The sequence below is a fragment of the Melozone crissalis genome, unplaced genomic scaffold, assembly GCF_028551555.1.
Source record: "Melozone crissalis strain CALT ecotype California unplaced genomic scaffold, PUWL_Pcris_2 ptg000334l_1, whole genome shotgun sequence".
Classification (NCBI taxonomy): Eukaryota; Metazoa; Chordata; class Aves; order Passeriformes; family Passerellidae; genus Melozone; species Melozone crissalis.
Window position 1 is genome coordinate 488,101 of NW_026536083.1, and position 21,001 is coordinate 509,101.

General features: G+C 39.3%; 1 protein-coding gene across 1 annotated transcript in view; it reads left to right on the forward strand.

Moving 5' to 3' along the window:
• The window catches only part of LOC128949952 (inositol polyphosphate 4-phosphatase type II-like), a gene marked incomplete at its 5' end in the record, with an annotated part of 97,044 nt that overhangs the window by 64,513 nt on the left and 11,530 nt on the right, over positions 1-21,001 (forward strand). The window contains 3 exons of the mRNA XM_054294845.1: positions 2,180-2,277; positions 5,935-6,047; positions 7,873-8,027. Of these exons, the coding sequence (XP_054150820.1) occupies positions 2,180-2,277; positions 5,935-6,047; positions 7,873-8,027 (366 nt within the window). The remainder of the gene's footprint in view (positions 1-2,179; positions 2,278-5,934; positions 6,048-7,872; positions 8,028-21,001) is intronic.

Genomic DNA, 21,001 nt, shown 5'->3' on the forward strand with positions numbered 1-21,001 from the left:
AGAGACCAAACAAGTGATAAGCTAGAGAAATTAGTACTCCTCTGCAACAGATTGCTGGAAACTAATTAATTAGTATAAAAATAGTCATGGATTCACCAACGTATTAATTTTCTCTTCCAAGAGAAGGGTATCTGTCAGTCATGTTAAATTACCACATTTGTGCAGGGCTAAAACTGCAAAGTAGAAGTCAAGATGTCAATACAGACAGCTACTTTGTTAAAACTTCTTTTCTTTTAGCTGCTTTTATTAACAGAGCGTCCAAAATACCTAATGCTTATCTTGAGGTTGCATTTGCTCTAAGCCAAAAGCTTATAGCAAAGCTGTAGCTGGAGTAATGGAGGGATACAGTGAAAATCCTTAACCTGGGTAATAGGCAAGAAGTTAAACACCACAGGATTTTATCTCCTGTTCACTGTAGACAGCCAAGTAAACCCAGTCTTTTAAAGAAGTCTACTAAAGAATGTCATTAGGTAGCTTTGTGAATGTTTATGGGACACTTCTCCAAGTTGAGTGGTGGTATGTGAGAAAATTTAGGCAGAAAGTTGAAATGGGAGACATAGACTGAATCTAAAGACAGTAAAATCTGGCATTTTACTGTGAAAGAGCTGGATAGCTGGTTAGAGAACTTGGAAACTTCTTGAAAATGAAAATAGGTTATTCTGATGACATAAAGAGAAAAGTGCTGAGAGGAGTGACGTGGCCAAACTCATAATGTGCAAAACCAACAAAATCAGTCATGACAGTTCTGAGTGGGACACTCAAAAAATAAGAGGTAAGACATGATGTGGTAAGCAAGAAGCAGGCTGGTGGGAGCTTACACGAGTGAGATAGGCAGGAAGGACTGAGTTATGAATAGTCTGAGGAAAAATTTGACAACATTTAGAAATAGCCTGATTACCTGGGGGCTTGTAGAGGAGTTGGTATGAAAAGATGCCTGGCTTGCAAGTGAAGTGGCAGGAAGTGTTGTTCCCAGTGGTCATTTTACATTGTGTGCAAAGAAAGCCATAGGAGAAAACAAAATAACTGCATATTTATAAATATGGATATGTACTAATATCTGCCAAGAAAATAAGTTCAATGCAGAAGCAGCTTTAATGCATGCAGTTACAGTCTGCTTTTGTCTTAATTCAAAATGCTGCTTAACTCCTAAAGTTGTACATTTGTTTTTGAGACTGAAAACACCACACACGATTTATGGCTAAAAACATGGAGGGGTTTGTGGGATAAAGAACCTGAGAATATAAAAACACTTTCGTGGCAAATTTCTAGGAAATGTTACTGTATTAGAAAAAAAATCTTTTAATTTGTTTTTTGATAGAATACACTTGAGAATGTTTCCGATTTAAAAGAAATGTTCTCATGTGACAGTGCAGCAATGGCTACTAAGGAAGTAGTTACATCTTCTCCCTGTGGCCTGTTGAAATATTTGCTTCCCTTGTTCCCAATTTAGCAGCATATTTGGTATCTTCTGATCTGTGTCCCCTTCTCTCTGAGTTTCTCACTTATCTGCCCATGCCTCTCTTCCTGTACTCCTCCATTCCCGTTTCAAATCTATTCTGAAGATGAATTTCAAAACTTTGGCCCTAATTGTCATGGGGACATTCGTGTCTTTACAATCATATCTCTTGTAGTACCGTGAGATTTAGTTTCTTGGCATGTGAAATGTGGCTGTTGTAGAAATCTTGGTCTCAGAGAGAAAGATATTTGTTTTTATAGCTACAGTTATTTTGTAGATAAGCTTCTCTTCCATCTTGTGTCACTTCCATATTATCCAGCTCTTACAGAAATTGGTATGCTTAAGCAGTAGCAGCACTAAGAGATGGAGAGTTGGTGTTCTCTGCCTGTGGTACCCAATTTTTGGAATTGGAATTCCCCCAAAGTGCCTTTCCATTTATTCACGATTTGTGAGGGGAAAAGAATAAGTGCCTTATTGCATGTTTGTAAATAGATTGCTTTGTTAATAAACTTTTGGAAGAAGTATGCATCAGCGATGATCTCGTTTCCAAAAATTAATTCCAAAGCATACAAGAACTTAACTACTGCATGTTTGACAAAATCTAATGCATTTAGCACCAAAGTTATTTCTTTATGCAAAGAAATAACTATGAAGGATAATTTATCTTTTGTTGTTGTTTGTGGGTTTTGGGTTTTTTTCATAATTTATTGTGTATTTTCATAGGTTTGGAGATACCACTTTGCAGGAAAACATTAACCAGGAAAACTTAGAGCTTCTCAAAGAATATTACAAGTTATTTACAGAAAAAATGCCTCCTGATTGTGAGTACAAAATAATGCAATGTCCAAATCGGTTTGAAAAGCTTTGAGTAGGTAGAAGGTTATAAGACAGTAATATTAGCAGAATCCCATAACTTGTTCCATAAATTTAAACATTTTGTACCTGTACATGACCCTGCTGGTCTCAGGAGTGATTTCAGGCCTTGTGCCACAGCAGAAACTACAGAGAAAATGAAACAGAGGAATGATGAACTGAACAGCTATTTTAAGTTATTAAAATAATAAGTTTGTTAATATTTCATGTAGAGGACAGTCTGTACCTACTGTATTTTTACATAAATACTTGGTGGGCAATTTCATCAGCTTCAGTCATACCCTCTGTTCTTATTCTGAAAATATGTTGAGGTTTGGTGAACCATGGAGAAATCTGCAGATCAAATAAAAGCAATGAGCCACATCATCATTATATGAACGACAAGGTTTCATTGGAATAGGCCCTGTATTCCACTTCTGTAGAACTTCTGTATTATAAACATAAGCATTACTATGCTGTTACTCTGATTGCCAGAAGCAAGGACTGAAGAAAACATCTGCATCAATCGAATCCTGTTAGTTTTAATGCCCAAACTATAGTCCCAAATGTGGGAGATTTAACTGCCTGATGTTTAAATGCTATGTAAAACTTTAATACATCACATGCGTATGTATACATGTTTATCTCTTATATCAGGATGATTTTAATTTGTTAATCATTTTGACAGAAACAAAAGCCCTTCCTAAATGATGGGCAGGATGCCCATCCATCCCCCCACAGACCTAGTATTTATTTCCAGGATGTCTACAGAGAAACTCATACAATAAGTTGGGTGATTAATTGAGGGGAATCTTGCTAAGAAAACATCCTCGAAAAACTAACCTCATGCAGGTTAGGACTAAGGTAGATCTGCTACCTCATAAATGGATTTTATTTTATAAAATACTGCATGCAGACAGTATTGGCTACTTTTCATTAACACAATTTAAACTTGTACTGCCTTCCTGAAGGATTATTAGTGAGCCACACAGTTCCTGGACTTCTTTCAGACTGTGAAGGCTTTTGAGAACTAATTGTGTCTAGTTCATCGTGTATTTTCTGGTTATTATAACTTTCTTGCTTTTTTTCTTTACCTTTAAGAACTCAGTCTCTTCTTTATACAATTTTTTGTGGAACATAAAGCATCTTTTGGTTCCACTGCCCTTCCCAGTAGCTCCCTGCCAGTATACAGAGTCAGTCTTTTGCCTTGGAGAAATGTGCCTTTTAAACCAGCCCCCTGGGAAAAAAGGGAAGCTCTCAAACTTGTTCATTTGTGGCAGGACTTAATCCCACTCCTGTTCCCCCTCGTCTGGAAGACAAACCTCCATACAAGGCTGGCAGCAACCCTGGTGCTGGGGCCACGTGAGAGGCATTCAATATTGATGGCTTTTTGATGGTTTTGTCCCACCTATCCAGATAATTTCCTATAATGCCAAATCTGTGCTACAAAATCAATGCAGGACTGTGTTCCCAAAGCTGTCAGTTCCAAACAGTGCTCAAAAAGCCCAACAGAATTTGAGCATTTGCAGCCCTATTTGCCAGGCTGTTGGATCCACGCTTGGTAGCCTCCCTGGCCTGCTGCCTCATTCATATATTCCCTTTCAAAGAATTCAATTTCCCACTCCCTGAAAGGTATTGCCACCTTCGCTGTTAGTTTTCCTCTTGTGTCTGTATTTCTCCTTGGCAATAATAGTCTTGCTTGTAACTAAGCATCCACTGACTTTCTGTCTTTAGGATGAACATACACTTCGTCATTTACCCATTTGTTAACTTCTTAAATTCTTTTAGCAGAAACTGAAAATAAGAGCATGTTTCCAGCAAGGTTCCTACCAAAAATGCTGACCAAATATAGCTCAAAATGGTACTGCTTTTATAGAAATACTAAGACAGTAAGGGTCCAAAAACGTAAGATAGTTGTTTAGTAGTACGTAAGTACCTGAAAACAAAAAGGCTGTTTGGTATTTCCAGGCTTCTCCCCCTTATCAGCCTGATTTGGTGGTTTGGTACTGTGGGGGACCCAAGGAGTTTAGGCCATTGATCATTTCCAGTCAAGGTGCAACCCCTTTGGCAGTACTGTGAATTAGGAGACTCTTGCTGTACCTGTGCTGAAGTCATCCCTCTGAGATGTCACGTTTTCTGCTGTGACCCAAAGGAAAGCTACTGGGAGCAATAGAATGTTTAGTGATACATTTGCATCATCTCAAAGCATCTTTGCCATTTTGTGCTCTCTGTTTTAAAGAAACAGATGCACCCATAAGTGTAATAGTCTAGCAGAGTGTGATGTGGTTTTATGTGCTCTACATTATCTAATGTACAATCAGAGCTTGTGATACAGAGGTAAAACAATCCACATTAAAATTATTGCAAAACAGATTCTGGATGTACGTTTTCCTCCCTTTTTCTTTTTTTCTTGTTTGTTTGTGAGTTTTTTTAGACAGCACAGTATGACTGGAGCAACTTAGTTCTTTTTGAATAGATTTAAAGTACTTCTTCCTATGAATCATGGATAAGGGAAACTACAGAATTTATTAGATGTAAAAGGTAAAAGCCTGTTGATGAGAGGGATCATTCCAACTTGGATCACGTTAGGAGAATGGATATTGACCTTCATTAATACTTCCCTCATTTTTTTTCTTCCAATTGAGTATAAGTTTTTGGGCTTGGGTTTGGGGCTTGGGTTGTGGGGTTTTTTCCCCTCACTGGATGGATAATTTACTTTCTCTGCTTGAAGAAATCCATTGATCAATTTAGTTTCACTTTGTTCCACTTGATTCTGGCCCCTTTATTTGGTGATAACTATGATTTAAATTCTTTTTACTTTGCCACCATGAGAAGAAATAATTTCAAAAAACAGATTCTGCATGTTTTTATTGATTTTCAGAACTAGCAAGGATAAATGCAACATTAGAAAAATCCCTCCTCTATATACATATGAAACAGAGGGGGAAATTAAATTGCCTACTCTTGAATTTTTGCTGGAGATGTAGGATAAATTAAACTTCAACTTAAATTCCATACCCAGAACAAGCAGGTAAATTTTTGGATTTTAAGCAAACTTGAAATTATTTTCTACTTCAAAATAAAGCCCCACTTAATTTCAGGAGAAAGATACTTTGTTACTTTTTAGAGGGGATACTAAGTGCTGTTTAACCCTTATCTTACATTATAGAAAAATCTAAGGCATATTTTAAAACAAAAACTAGATGTTTCAATTTGAAAACAAAACCCTAATTTTTTACTTTAATTTTAAAAAATAATCATCCCATCAAAGCAGGTTGTAATACACTCAGTTTTTTTTTTATTTTTCTGATTTCTTTTGAATGTCTGTAATAGCTGATGAACAGAACTACAGCAGAGATTTGGTTTTGTTTTTCACCATCCATTTATAAGATAAAGGTTGAAGATACTTCAAATTTCCACGTGAAGATCTTAGGGAGGACAAGGCAATACTCAAAAGACATAAGGTTTGCTTATTCCTTAAATATTTAGCTGGTAATTTCTATCCTGTGTTCCAAAACAAGGCTGTAAATAATAGACCTGTTCTTTACCATGAGCATTCTTTAGTTGGGACAATCATATCACCAACCTTATCAAAATGAGCAACTTTTTTCGTCCTTTTTTCCCAGGTTTACCACATTTTCAAGAACAAAATGATTTAAAGGGATTGCTAGAAAGTCTTCATCAAAATATCCAGGCCAAAAAGAGAAAGAATGTAGAAATCATGTGGCTGGCTGCAACGGTGAGCTCTCTTGTTTCAAAGAAATTGATGAACTAACCATAAACTCATTTTCATAAGCTTGCTGACTTTGTAACTGCAATGGATTTTAAGGAAATGACTGGAAAACTCACTGGTTAAAGGAGGCAGATGTGCTGTAATAGTTTTTTGCAGACAATTTCTTTTTCTCACTTTTTAAACTGGTAGAACCTGCTAGAATTTGAGTGATTTGTTTGATATCCATTCTTTGATAATATAAAATTGCTCAAAATAATTTTTTAGTGTCCTTGAGGTATGATGTGGGACACGATTGCTTGGTTCCCTTACTTTAACTTTCTGAAATGTGTATTTCTGGTCCTAGTGATCTACACACTGTTATTCTATATTCCATTTATTTATTGAAAAAGATGTAAGAAGAAAACTTTGTCAGTGCAGTAGCTGTGCAATATCACTTTTTTATTGCAGTGGAAGTACAAGATTCCACATATGAGCCCATCACTCATCCAGAATAATTACCTGGGATTTTTTTACTTTATTTTATAAATGATTTTTTAATATTTTAAAATTTTTTTAGGACTCATTCACATCGAATAGCCCCAATGAATCGGGGGCTTCCAAAGATACTAGTGCAAAGAGAATTAATCTCTTCAATGAAACAGTTCTTTCACATAATTATTTAAGCAGATTATCATATAGTACTTGTTTTAAATCCCAGTGCAACTGTTCAAATTTTTAAACAGATTTAACTTTTAAAATTTTCAATTATATGATGGAAGAAACACTCATAGGTTCTCCTTCACTATCCTGTACCTCTTTGGATTCTAAGTAAGATTCCCTTAATTGGTTCCCTAAATTAAACTTTTGAGATTGTCCTCACCATGGTATCACAAAGAACTTAAAGGCTCTAAGTATTTTCTGATTTTTATAGAATTTAATAGTATTTATTGTTTAATAGAATTTCTAAGAATGCAATTAGCATTAGATGAAGAAACACTTATTTGCTGGACTGACACTGGTCATGTTTCAGTTCATGTTCCAGTTCATCCTGCGAGCTCTCCCATGATAGCCAATGCGGGAAGTTTCTTTTTGTGATTCCTGCTGTAGTTTATTGCCTTGCTGCATTCTCACAAACATTTTGAGGTTTTGTACCATTACAGCTGTGATTCCCCAGGGATAGGTGTAAGCAAAGTATTACCTTTTCTCAGGACAGGTTATATCTGGGAAATGGTAGATTTGGGCACAGAAGCTCTCCTTCAATTTTTCTTTTTCTAGTAAAATATCATTTGAAACCATAGTATAAACTAATGGAATGATACAACCACAGATTGATTCCTAAGAGGAGGAATCATCCTCCAAAATGTCATGTTTCCTTTATGTGTTATAACTTTTTCAAAGTATAAGTGAAAGTAGACAATCCATGGCAGCAATTTGTTAAACTTTATTAATTGTAAGCCATACATTGAACAGTTCACCTGTTGAAAATAAAAACTATGTAAGTTAGATGTGTCTGACTCCATACCTTCACAAGAAGTTAGTCTGCTACATTCATGTTTGTGAGTTAAGACTCACCATATCTTCATTCATCAGATATTCAGACAATTTAGCTTTCATTGAACAGGGCAGCTGCTGCATTCAGTGAGGAAACGGTGAAGGAACTGTTTCTTTTATAGTTATGAAAGTCCCATGTCAAATTCAGGAATTCAGTGTACTGGTACTAACTTCCAGAAGATGTTTTCTTCTTGAGAAGTGCTGTAGCTGTCTGGAAGCCCTCGCTGGGCTTGCAGAGCTGTAGGGCTGCGCAGCCTGGTAGGAAGGAAGGGCTGACCTGTGGGGCCTGCCCGTGTTTCAGATTTGCCGCAAGCTGAACGGAGTGCGCTTCACCTGCTGCAAGAGTGCCAAAGACAGGACATCCATGTCAGTGACGCTGGAGCAGTGCTCCATCCTGAGGGACGAGCACCAGCTGCACAAAGACTTCTTCATCCGGGCGCTGGATTGCATGAGGAGGTACGTGGGGCTCCATGGAACTCTGAGCCAGGCCAGGGCTGCCAGCGAACAGGGCCTGAGGCTGGTTCTGAGGGCCCAGCAGAGCCTGAGGCAGGTTCTGAGTGCCCAGCAGAGCCCAGGGCCACGGGCACACAGGGTCTGAGGGTGGTTCTGAGTGCCCAGCAGAGCCTGAGGCTGGTTCTGAGTGCCCAGCAGAGCCCAGGGCCACGGGCACACAGGGTCTGAGGGTGGTTCTGAGTGCCCAGCAGAGCCCAGGCTGGTGCTGAGTGCCCAGCAGAGCCCAGGGCCACGGGCACACAGGGTCTGAGGCTGGTTCTGAGGGCCCAGCAGAGCCCAGGCCTGCCTGCACAGGGTCTGAGGCTGGTTCTGAGTGCCTAGCAGAGCCCAGGCTGGTGCTGAGTGCCCAGCAGAGCCCAGGGCCACGGGCACACAGGGTCTGAGGCTGGTTCTGAGTGCCCAGCAGAGCCCAGGCTGGTGCTGAGTGCCCAGCAGAGCCCAGGCTGGTTCTGAGTGCCCAGGGCCACGGGCACACAGGGTCTGAGGCTGGTTCTGAGTGCCCAGCAGAGCCCAGACTGGTGCTGAGTGCCCAGCAGAGCCCAGGGCCACGGGCACACAGGGTCTGAGGCTGGTTCTGAGTGCCCAGCAGAGCCCAGGCTGGTGCTGAGTGCCCAGCAGAGCCCAGGCTGGTTCTGAGTGCCCAGGGCCACGGGCACACAGGGTCTGAGGCTGGTTCTGAGTGCCCAGCAGAGCCCAGACTGGTGCTGAGTGCCCAGCAGAGCCCAGGGCCACGGGCACACAGGGTCTGAGGCTGGTTCTGAGGGCCCAGCAGAGCCCAGGCTGGTGCTGAGTGCCCAGCAGAGCCCAGGCTGGTTCTGAGTGCCCAGGGCCACGGGCACACAGGGTCTGAGGCTGGTTCTGAGTGCCCAGCAGAGCCCAGACTGGTGCTGAGTGCCCAGCAGAGCCCAGGGCCATGGGCACACAGGGTCTGAGGCTGGTTCTGAGGGCCCAGCAGAGCCCAGGCTGGTGCTGAGTGCCCAGCAGAGCCCAGGCTGGTTCTGAGTGCCCAGGGCCACGGGCACACAGGGTCTGAGGCTGGTTCTGAGTGCCCAGCAGAGCCCAGACTGGTGCTGAGTGCCCAGCAGAGCCCAGGGCCACGGGCACACAGGGTCTGAGACTGGTTCTGAGGGCCCAGCAGAGCCCAGGCCTGCCTGCACAGGGTCTGAGGCTGGTTCTGAGTGCCCAGCAGAGCCCAGGCTGGTTCTGAGTGCCCAGCAGAGCCCAGGCCTGCCTGCACAGGGTCTGAGGCTGGTTCTGAGTGCCCAGCAGAGCCCAGGCCTGCCTGCACAGGGTCTGAGGCTGGTTCTGAGTGCCCAGCAGAGCCCAGGCCTGCCTGAGCAGCAGCCTGACTGCTGCTGGGTCACCTCAGGGCAGGCTCTTTGCAGCGGTGTGTTTTATCTGTCATTAACAGTTTGTGAGACAGATATGTGAAATCTTGCAAGGGTCAGCTCACCGACTGTAGAATATGAGCAGTAGTCTGAGCAGCAGTTGCTTTTAAAAAAAGTTATCTTTCAATTTTGAGGGTATTTTAAAAACCATTTGCGCAGTCATTAAATTTTTTGTTCGACATCTACACAAACACTGAGAAAGCAAAAGAAAAATTTGTTACGCATGGCAATTCTTACTAGTCACGTTATTGAAAAGAAACATCCAAGTAGGTTTGGACTGGTGGTGTTTGCCACTAATACCTGATGAAATCTTTACTGCGCTTTAGAAGAAGTGAATTAAAACATGTTTTATTCTAAATTGCAACTATGCAGAAATTGAGGCTGATATTATCAGGAATGTGTAATTAAAAGATGTAAAGATTTTTCATTACCTGAGTCTTTGATGAATAAAAAAACCTTCTTGAGCAAACAAATGTCAATCATAAAATTAATCCACATGCTAGATTATCTAAAGAAACTTTCATCATTGGTTTTAATGAGCTTAATCATATAGTTTTAATCATATAGTAACAGTTCTAATCACATTGTCAAGAGGAGTTTTAAAATGTGTATCCCCGACACTAGAATAACATATAACAAAGGTCACTGCAAAACTAATAGAAAATATTTTGGTCAGCCTGCAAAGAAGTAACTGAATCATATCTTGGACTTTTCTTAAACACAAATTGTTTGTATGGTGGCTTTATAAAGATCCTAATAAGTAAACAAGCATGTTTACGGTCTGTAATGGGTAATTCTGGACCTTCATATTTATTATTGCCAGAATAGGTGCTTAATGTGTAGACTAATACTGTAGGTTTGCCCACATAAACCCTTTGTCCTTTGGCAAAGATAGCTGCTCTGAAGAGAAAAGGTAATTTTATAAAGAGTAAATGAGCTGAGATGGCTTAGCTGTAGGTTTAGTTGACAAGTGCTACTAATGCAGTGAGATGTGGTGTGTTGAACTGAGCTGTATTGTTTTGGATGTATTGCACCTTGCATAAATCCCTCAGTCTCTGTAGTGATTCAGTGAGTGAATGAGTTTTGTGCAGTCTTTCATAACTACATATTTTATCATTAATGAATTCTGAGTTTTCTGTGTTAAATTTTGTTTTTTGGCATTTCAAATGCTTTTTTTTTTTTTCTGGTATGTCTCCAATAAATACAAAAGTATGTAAACTACAGTAAGTTACCAGACAGGAAAATAATTTAATTACATAAAATCGCCATAATGTTAGAATAGCTTTGAGTAGAGTAGGAGATTGGAAAATTTTCACAGACATAAATATAATTTTAAAAAACCTGAACTTGTTAGTAAAAAAATGTAGTAGGTTTTTGTAGATCAAAATATAAATGGTTTTGAGTGGGTTTATGTCATGTGAGTGATTTGAAAGTTGAGAAGATTAACACATTAGTTATATTTGCAGGCAACAGTAATTTGAAGTCACAGAAGAATGTTGTAAAGGCAAAAAAATCAGAATAATACTTAAAAATTAAACAAGCAAATGGGTATATGAGGTTGAAGCACCATTACAAAAATGTAAAATCTATCAGTTATGCTGTACTTTCAAACAGACAAAAGCTTTATCCTGTTCTTGCCCTGTATATGAATTTCAGAACTGAATTAAAGTAGGTGAAAAATGAGTTACTTTGACTTGGGTAATAGGATTGTCTGAGGACTAAAGCAAAGGCTTTGCAGTAGTGGCAGTAGCATACAAAATAATTTGCACCATCAGGATAGTAAAGAAATAAATCTTCTAACTATGCTGGTTGCTATCAGTCTAACACAATACTAGAGGTTTAAAAATAAAATACAAAAAAAACCCAGCCAAATTCCTCTTTTTCCCTCCCGAATTCAAAATTTTCACGTCTAAGAAGAGAACCTATTTTCCTTCAAGGGCAGACAGAGAAAAACTATTTGCCATTTAATTTGCAATTTTAGCAGTTTTTTTCCCAATGAATCTTCTCTAGATCACTTTGTTAAAGTTTGTCAATCAAATCCCTTTGTGCTGATTGCCACAAATTGCTTTTAAGCCTTTCAGAAGAACAAGTAGACATGAAAAATTCAGTTTTACCATCTAGAATCCTAACAGTTTGGGTTGACCTTTGAAAGGCTTCTTTTAAGAGTTAACAGTGGGAGGTAGAGACTGCTGTGAAACTAAGTGAACTGTAGAAGTAAATGGTGATTCAAAAGCAGACTTTATTGGAAATGCCATAATTTTGAGATATGAAAATTATAAAGGTGCCTGTGTAGCCATTAGACTTTTTCTTTGTCTGCCAGTGGTGACAGAGCTTTTGCAGTGGAAAAAGGAAGCATGCATTTACAGGTTCATGCTTCCTTGCCACCAGCAGCTTGGAGATGCTGCCCTCCTGTGTGCTGCTGCTTTTCAGCTTCTTCAGGGTGCCCAGAATTTTGAGCAATCCAGAAGTGATTCCCAAAGTTTCAGCGTATTTGCCTTGGTGTACATTGCATAACTCTGTTTTGGAAAATACTGCCTGTAGCTGTTCTTTTAATGACTTAGTTTGTAAGTGGAATTGTTGTCGTTTAGTGATAAACTCTACAATGTTTGTTGCTTCTTTATAAAAAAAGGCTGTACAAGAATGCTTCTATTAGTTCTTCCTTTCACTTATGAAAAATGTGGAAAATGAAGCAATGATGGCAATGCACACTTTCTCATTTACAATATGTAATAGATGGCTTTGTCCTCAGTCATAAGTCGGGCCATTATGATGCTGCAATTGATGTGTACCTGGAGCAGCCATTCTATAAATAATTCCACATATTATAATTTCCTTGATATAGGTTTGTGACTTCCATTGATCTTAGTGACAGGCATAGTTCAGAATGAGGAAAATCAATATATCATCCCCTCTGTATCAAGTGCTTGTAATTCACATCGTATTAAAACCCTGTTTATAATGTCTCTGCCACTTCCAAGTCTCTTTTTGCAGGCATCAATATTCTTATTTTTCCCTTCACCCATACCTGAATGTTTCCTATCATTCAGTGTTAAGTCTATTCCAAGAGACAGAGAGGCACAAAACCGGTTTACCTGAGTTCATTGCAGTATCTGTCACATGGTTCTATTTTTTTGGTCTTTAGAGCTGACTGCTGTTAAGGGAGGATGGACTGGTGGGCAATGCATAATGAAGTAGCTCTGTAAAAAAAAATAGATTTTTTTCCCTTTTTAAAATTTATTTCTTTTCTGACTCTATTTAGCTTTATTGTTTCAGTGACAGGATCCCTTTTGGAGGCTGTGGGTCATGAATAACCTCAGGATCTCCTGTCATTGGGCATGTTTCCAATAAAGCCTCAAAGCAGTAACAAAGGCCATGACAAATCCACTGTCTATGGTGAATCCTCCATGCTGTCAGCCTTATCATCGTTCTGAGCTGGGCACAACACCTGTCACGTGTTTCTGACATTGAATACAAAATTTGACTCAGTGTGGCACACACTGTTTCCACTTGAAACGGTTAAGGATATTTCAGGGTGTCTTAGATAAAGTGCCTATCAAAAATCTCCCTGAAGCACGAGTTCAAAGAATGAATGATCTGGACAACAAGTATTGGGCTTTTGATGAGCCAATTATAAAGAAAATATCTCCTTTTTTAAAGAGCTGTTTGAGGACATTAAAAATGAGTGAGTTGAGGAGGAGGAATATCTGACCTCCACCACCTTTTCTTTTTTCTTTTAAAAGTATAAGCACAGTGCAAACAAAACTTTCGAAAGGCAAGCCTGACTTCCAGTATAGATTTTTACATCATTCTATGGCTCTTTAGAAACTTAACATCTCTATTTGGAGGTGGAAGCTGTAGATGATTTGCATCACCTGATGTGCTGATAGGAGCCTGGGCATTAAGTAACAGTAAGGTCCAGTTTTGGTGCTTTGAACTGCCATCCATCTTGTTTTCTAAAAGTGAATTCACCTGTTGTGATTAGACAAAGCTAGCATGCAAGTAGTTAGATTATTGTAAAATATTGTTTGGTGTTCACTTTTGAGGTTTTTCTAGTTGCTTATGGAAAACTTCATTAATTTTCTCATTCATCTAGTGCTTTATTGCTTATTAAGAGCTTCCATGAAAAACTCGGTCTTAGCAGAAATCAACAACCAGATGTTTATAATCACCAGACTGAGTAATACCAGGTTTCTTCCTGTTATATTTCACTTTGATTAAGATTTCCTGGAAGAGTGTGTGGGAAAAGTCCTGTATGCATGTTCATTATCTATTGAAAATCCAGTTCCTACAGCTGAATTACCATGGCTTTGGCCATGTTCAGCTAAATCTCAGGAAGAACAACACTGCCAAGTCTAAAATGTAGATAAGAAAGAAGCAGGAAATGAGAGTAAGAGGGCAGTAGTAGCATACAACAGCGAGTTAAAGCTATCAAACATGAAATTTCTTCTAGAAGTTACTGGCCTCTAAACCAGTGTTCTTCTCAGAGTGATATAACTTGGACAGGGAGGGCTCATAACTTCCTGTCTGCAGTCCCAGCAACCTACAGACTGTCCAAAGGTGGGATGGGGCACACAAGGATGAAGCAACCAGCTGCTCTTCCAGACAAGGTGGTTTTGTGATAGCAGATCCTGCATTCCTTCAGGAGAAAGGTGACGGAGTGTCAGGCTATAGCTCTGGCTGCCTTGTAAAGGAAGCAGCTAAATACATTTCTAGGTTTATCTTTCCTCACATTTTAGACTCCCTTGATCCCTTCATAAACTTAGTTTCCTATTGTAGGAATGCTCTCTGGCTCAGATAATCATCTTTTCTTGTCCAGCAGCCTGGTTTCAGGTTTTTTTTCCCTGAGTCCCATCCTTTGGGATGGAACACTGGCTCAGGGCCAGCCACCATCTCTGGGGGCTAGCCTAGTGCTTAAGATGTACATGACATGAGAGAATTCAGCATTCAATCTCCACATTATCTTTTTCCATTTTTTATTATGATGCATTCATAAGGTGACCAGGCACATTCTGTTATACAATTGTGCTTTCAAATAATTAGGGTCCTATTCAGCTTCAGACACTGGATCTGAATTTTTCTATCTCAGGTTCTTTAGGGAAGGAATCTAAAATCATATTGGATACCAAAATAAAAGGAGAGATGTAATTGTGTGTCATCATCAGCCCCCGTATTTTATAACCATAATTTGAGGAACTGTCTTTGATGTATGGGGGTTTTCTCCCTTCAGCCTGCTGCTTTTTCTTTTTCCAATGAGCATTTCCCTGTTTCTTACTCTCTTGCAGTAACATCTTAGTGTGTGGTATTTTTATAGAAACTCTTCTGACAGTGGCTTTTCTCAGCTTAGTTTTAGCAGTAGTTTCTACTTGTTGCTTTCTGTGGCAGCTCTAGTTTGGTGAGTGACATTTTGTAAGCGTGTCCTTACCATTACAGCAGCCACTGGTGACCTTTCACTGGAATCCCTGGCAGCAACAAGTTGTTTCTCAGTATTAACCTGCAATACAAGTCCTGGTAGCTGTTTGCAGGGCAGTGACCAGAGGAGTTTCCATTTGGATCATTATGTACCTATTATGTATTTCCTACTTTCATGATGTTGTCTGCAGTCAGCTGGAACTAAACCCAGGAATGGAGACAGCAGTATTATATTGCTATCCTATTCTCTAGATCATCCAGAGATAAAGCTGGGAGATAGTTTGGGGAATTTGCATTCTTAGTAGTGGAGGTCTCTGCTATAATTTGTATGAATAGAAAGCACATGTTTGTAAGGAAGTTAATGCAAAGGAAATGTTGGAGTCCTGCCAAAGTGCACAGCCCGCTCCACAGCTGACTCCTAATGATAGAACAGTTAAAGTAGTTTCTGCAGCCCTGGGACTTAGTGGTGCTGCAGTAGTCCTGTGGGTCTAACCAAACCCCTAATGCCACAATCCCTGGGCACTGGTTTGGCTGTGCATCTGCAGTGCTGTTCCCGTGCCCTGGTCTGGGTTTACTTCCCTGCCAGCCTGTCTCCTCTCCCCAGCCTGCAAGTTGCCATGTGTGTGTTGTCTTCCAGCAGTGGGAAAAGCCCTTGGCTTTTCTGCTCTGTTGGAGATGCTCCTAATGCCCCAGGAAGGTGCCAGAGCGCGTTTCTGCCTCTGCAGAGTCTTGTGATTCCAGACAAGGCTTAGCCAAGATCTACAGTCCCTTAGACCACGGAGATCAGCGCGTGGGAAGGGAATCACTGCTCCCTCTCTCTTCTGTTAAGGGATGACATCCTTTGGTATGTGAACCAGCCTCTTTTGTTAGGTTGCCTCTTGCTGAGGGAGACAATGCCTCTGTGTGTGCTGCTCAGGAACTTCACTTACTGCTCCGTGAAATTGTTGTGTAGTACATAGATAAGAAACCTTCCTTTCTGTCCCTCTCATTCATCCTATGGGTTTTCTGATGTATCATCAGCTTTAATTTCATGCTACAGCCTCCCCTTGGCTGCACGTCTCCTTACCCTTGTGGGAACACTGTAATGTGTGAGCCTTCTTATCCCACATTTCAGTTTAGCTGAACTCAGTCCTTGTGCCCAAAGAGGATATGTACACATTGCTGTTCCTTCCCCTCACACCGAGAGCTAGCATGTGCCCTTTGCTTTCTAGAGAAAGACAGGCTAAAAAGGCATCATATTATCTGCAATAGATCACTGAGATACACCTGACTTTAAAAAATATATATATGTACTCTTCAGCCCCTCTCCACTCAGCATTTTTCCGATTTGAGGAACTTGTTTAGATTACTGAAACATTGAAAAGACTGAGGTGCAATCTGATCACACAGTCATGTATTTTATAAAACCCCGTTGTAGGATCATCTGGTTAATAGTTTGTGTCCTGGGTGAACTGAAAATCTGATGAAAATACATAATTCCTGTCAAAATAGTGTTGGCTTTTATATTTGATTTGCAACCATCGTTCCAAAGTTGGTGGTTTTTTAATTTAAATTCCTTTATAATTCTTTCATAACTGTTGATAGCAGAGCATCTACAGAATACAAAGTAATCAGCTCAGAAAGGTTTGCAGCTTCCAACAAACTGCCTTGTGGTGTGTAGTAAGTAAAATATGTGAGGGTCCAGAGTAGTTTGTTGTGGAGTGTTTTCCACATGGTTTTGGTTTGGTTTCTTTAGGGTTTTAGCTCATGGTGTTTAACCAAGACTGGCATGGTCTCTGTTCTAAGTTTATTTCTCCTAAATGGTTGTTACATTGAAAGCCTCAGGAAAGCAAATGAAAATGGGTAAACTGGCACTGTGGCAGAGGCATTATTGGCTGGTTTTGAAGTGATCAAAGTAGCATCAGGCAGAGGCAAGCAGCTACAACAATATCTCATTCTCAAAGATCCATTAAATTATTCTTAAAATCCACAAGAGACTGCTTTGATAATATTGGCTATAACTGGTTTGAGTATTTATTCCACTTGCACTTTTTAAAGTCAAATGTTTTTTGATTTAAAAAGCTTATAATTGACAACCAAAGGGCAAGAGAAAGAAATGCTCTTGGATCTCTTTCAATTTTAAAGTGGGAGAAAACTAGTACAGAGGTGCCAAGTCCTTTATGACATCATAGTCCTTCCTTTGTTTGAAATTTCATTTGAATCTACTTTTTCTTTAAAAGGGCCTCTTCTCATAGACTGTTTTGCTTTAAATAAGAGTCCTGTTGCTGTACTTGAGTGTGCAATAGCAAAGCTTGTAAATAATGTTCATTACCTTACTGACATTCACTTTTCTGCATAGTACTAATTCTGTTTTCACACTCCTCCTTGCTACTTGGGTTCATGCTGACATAGCAAATGCAGCAATGCTGGCTGCACAATTCAAGGCTCTCTGCCTTCTGGACACTGCTGAACTGGTGTTTAAGCTTTTGAGTGCTGATGGATAATCTTCCCTCAACATCATCCTGAATAAAATCCTCTCTGGCTTTCCTGCTGTGTGGTAGCCTCAGGGAGAAGGCTGCTCCCTATGTCACCTTTCTCTGTAAAAATTTGCTATCACAGTGATATTATCAGCAAATTTGTAGATAACCACATTAAAGTTAGTTTGACGTTCATTTGCCGTGTGAAGACGCTTTTTGAATTTATTTTTCAAGTAATTTGGCACATATCAGACGACTATGATGCTGTTTATTTTCTCTCCTGTGCCGTGCAAGGAGCCCAAGATGTGCTGCCAGATTTATTACTTCATGTGATGATCTTTGTTTGTAAATGAAAATTTTGGTGGGATAGAAGCTCTAGGAAAATGTAGGCATTTCATACAATGTGATCAAGCTCTTGTTCTTGGTTTTCAGAGAAACTTGAGTGCAGTAACATTTTTCAAATCAGACACATTTTCTTACTTTTACACCAAGGGTATTCACTGGCAAGACAATGCTGGGTACAGTAGTGTAGAAAAGTATTTGTAGGCTTAGCAGACTATTTAAAAATCTTTTTGTGACAGATGTATCTCAAATTTTATATTTTCTATCCTAAAGGCAATCGTTCTTCCTGCTGTCACAAAGCATCTTCTTTGGTGCAGCACAATAGGGATTAAAAAAACCTCATTTCAGTCTTAACTTAATTCCAATCTGAAAAACTTGCAATGAGGTGGTAATGAACTTGAACTTAGTACAGATTACCTCCTGCATGCTTACACAGATGTTCAAACACAAGACAGATATTTTTGAGACATAGTTCTCTTCTGAGAGTGTTTCTCTCTTGAGCAGATTAAACCCTGACATTTTCTGCTTTGCTTGTTGTTGCAGCGAATACGGTAACACCATTTGGAGTTCACCTCCTAGGTTTGAATTAGGTCTACATAAATTCATACCCAGAAGAAGTATGGCTCATGATTATCAGGATGAGATCCTTGTAGCAAATAATAGGTTGTTGAGATGAAGAGGCTGATCCTCTGATCAGACCAATCAAAGCCATTTGGAAAGCAAAACTCTATGCTAATGTGTAACCCGATGGAATAATGTGTCCACACTGGGCTAGGAAAAGTCTAAAAGCCTTTCTTCAGACAGGACCTACACCTGGTACTACTGTGGGCTGCTTTATGCAAATACTACAGCTTCGTTATTATTGCACCACAAAATGCATTAGGCATCCAATTTCCTTTGTAAATGAAGCAATACATTATTTCAATAGCTACTTTTGAAGCTTTCTGCAACTTAAACCACAGATGTTAAAACTATTGGAATTAAATGAACCCCCTCTGAATTGTAATCCTTGAATAAACTAGAAGGGGTTTTTTAATTATAAGTTTTATTAAATTAAAAATATACTACAATGGAGTGGAAAAAGTCAAATGATCTTATATGGCAAAAATAAAAACTTGAAGCTCGCTATCCATACTCCATTGGGTATGGAATGCCAAAAGAGAAATAATACATTTCATCTTGTTGCAAAGCCTAATGTTCTGTACCACATCATAATGTAGCCCAAACCTGACAATTCCTGGCTCATAAATCTCTTGGTTTTTCTTTTATTTACACTACAGACAAAAATCAAGTCTGTCCTTCAAAAGTACTCTGTCGTCAAGTGAGCTTGAAAGTTTATGTTGTTATCCATCATGTTTGACTATGTTTATGGTGCTGGAGATAAAATCTAGGCTTGTGAGCTTCATATTTTAGGGGATACAGTGGCAGTGCAAGTATGGACTTGAGATTATGAAGCTCTTTGAAGATGAGAGGGAAAAAACATTTGGGCGATTGGCATTGGAGAAGTTATTTCCAAAGACCACTGAATTCAGTGCAACACTTATAATCAAGCTATTTCTATCATAAAACTTTAGATAGCTATTGTATCCCAGCTAAGGACTCAGGTTCCCAATACTGTCCTGGGGAGGATGGTTAGTAGCCTGATTTAGGGGCCCTGAATCATCCTGGGGATGCTCTGTAGAACTAGAGGAAGCCTGGGCTGTTAAATTTGGCACCCAAAGACTTGCCACTCATGGTTAGGGAATGTTGCCTTTTAAAGGAGTTGGATCAGGTCTCAGAAGTGTATTCTGTAGTTGTCATGGTAAATACCTGAAGGTGAAATAAAGGTATGAGGGCAAAACTTAGCTTGAGGAAAATTTTGCTGACATCAGAACCTGATGGGCTTTTAAACATATGCTTGTCACTAGACACTAATTTATTTATTATCATGAGGTCAAGGAAGCCAGGAGTTATTAGAAAGAAGAAATGGGTAAGAAACGAAATGTGTACTGTTAAGTTACTCTTTAAACTATAGCTGCTACAAGATAGAGGCTGCTTGTTTGCTCAATTCATATGATAACTACTGCATGCTTTGCAATAAGGGTAGAAGTCCACTTTGGTTACTTTCCTTGTTTACATAGAGAGCAGTAGCCATCAAGTGATGTAGTTATAGTGCCCTTATGCTAAATTCTTGTTTATTTTCATAGAAAAACTTTATTTGATAACTCTTCCAGACAAAGTTACTTTAGCTTGCATAACTTCAGCAACATTACAAATTCTGCAGATATTTAGCCATTTTGAGTAGATACATGTGCAGAAGTTATACTTCTATACTGAAGAACACTTTTTCAGTATTTTGTTAGATGTTGCTCTAGTTTTTCTACCATTGTGATTTGATGTGTTTATTTTTGAAAAAGAACTTATAATCAGTGTTCCTTAATAAAAATATGCAGCTAATAATTTGAATGAATGGGAGGGTGAGGAAGCTTTCTAAATAAAGTATGTCCTGTTTATGGAAGCAAGTGTTTGGTAGAGAGCTCTTTCCTTGCCCTCAGGTTGTCTGTTGCTTCTTCGGTTGTTGAATTCCTCTGCACTCGAGAGAACATTATTGGTCAAATCTAAACCCATTACTTTTCCATTGAAATTTCCATTATCTGTGAGCAATTCCATCTTGGGGAGGATTATAATATTTTTCATATTCTGTAGTGTTCTGCATGTGCTTCATTACTGTGCACCATACATGGGAAAATGTCATTTATTATTTCATACATCAAAATACTCTGTCTGCATTGATGAGCCTTCTTGTCTGACAAGTGCAGCTGCTGGCCTGCACTCACATATCTTTAGCTTTATTTGAATCTCATATCTGCCATCATTAGCTATTCATGCAAGCAGGAAAAGCAAAGGAAATAGTTCAAGGAATTCAGAGTGCTTGCTTTAACCAACTCCAGTGTTCTAAGAGAGTAGCAAGGATATTATGAACAACAAAGAGAGCGCAAGCCCTGTCCCATGTGTACATTCATGAGATAACAAAAGATGCCTGTAGCTCTGCAAAGATAATTTTTTTTAAATTGCTTTTGCTGTTTAATTGCAGCTTTTGTGTTTTATAGATTTTATTTAAGCTATCAGTAGCTGTACATTAATAGTGCATTTAACACAGAATTGAATACTAATAAAAAGGGACAAGTGGACTAATTTCCATGTGTAAACCAGGCTCTGACAAGATGATGTTAACTGATAATAAGTTTTTAATAAAGGGTAATTGAGAATAAAGCTATAAGAATTGTTGAGATCTTTAAAAAATAACCAAACCGAAATTGTTTAGTTACCAGAAGCCTGTAAG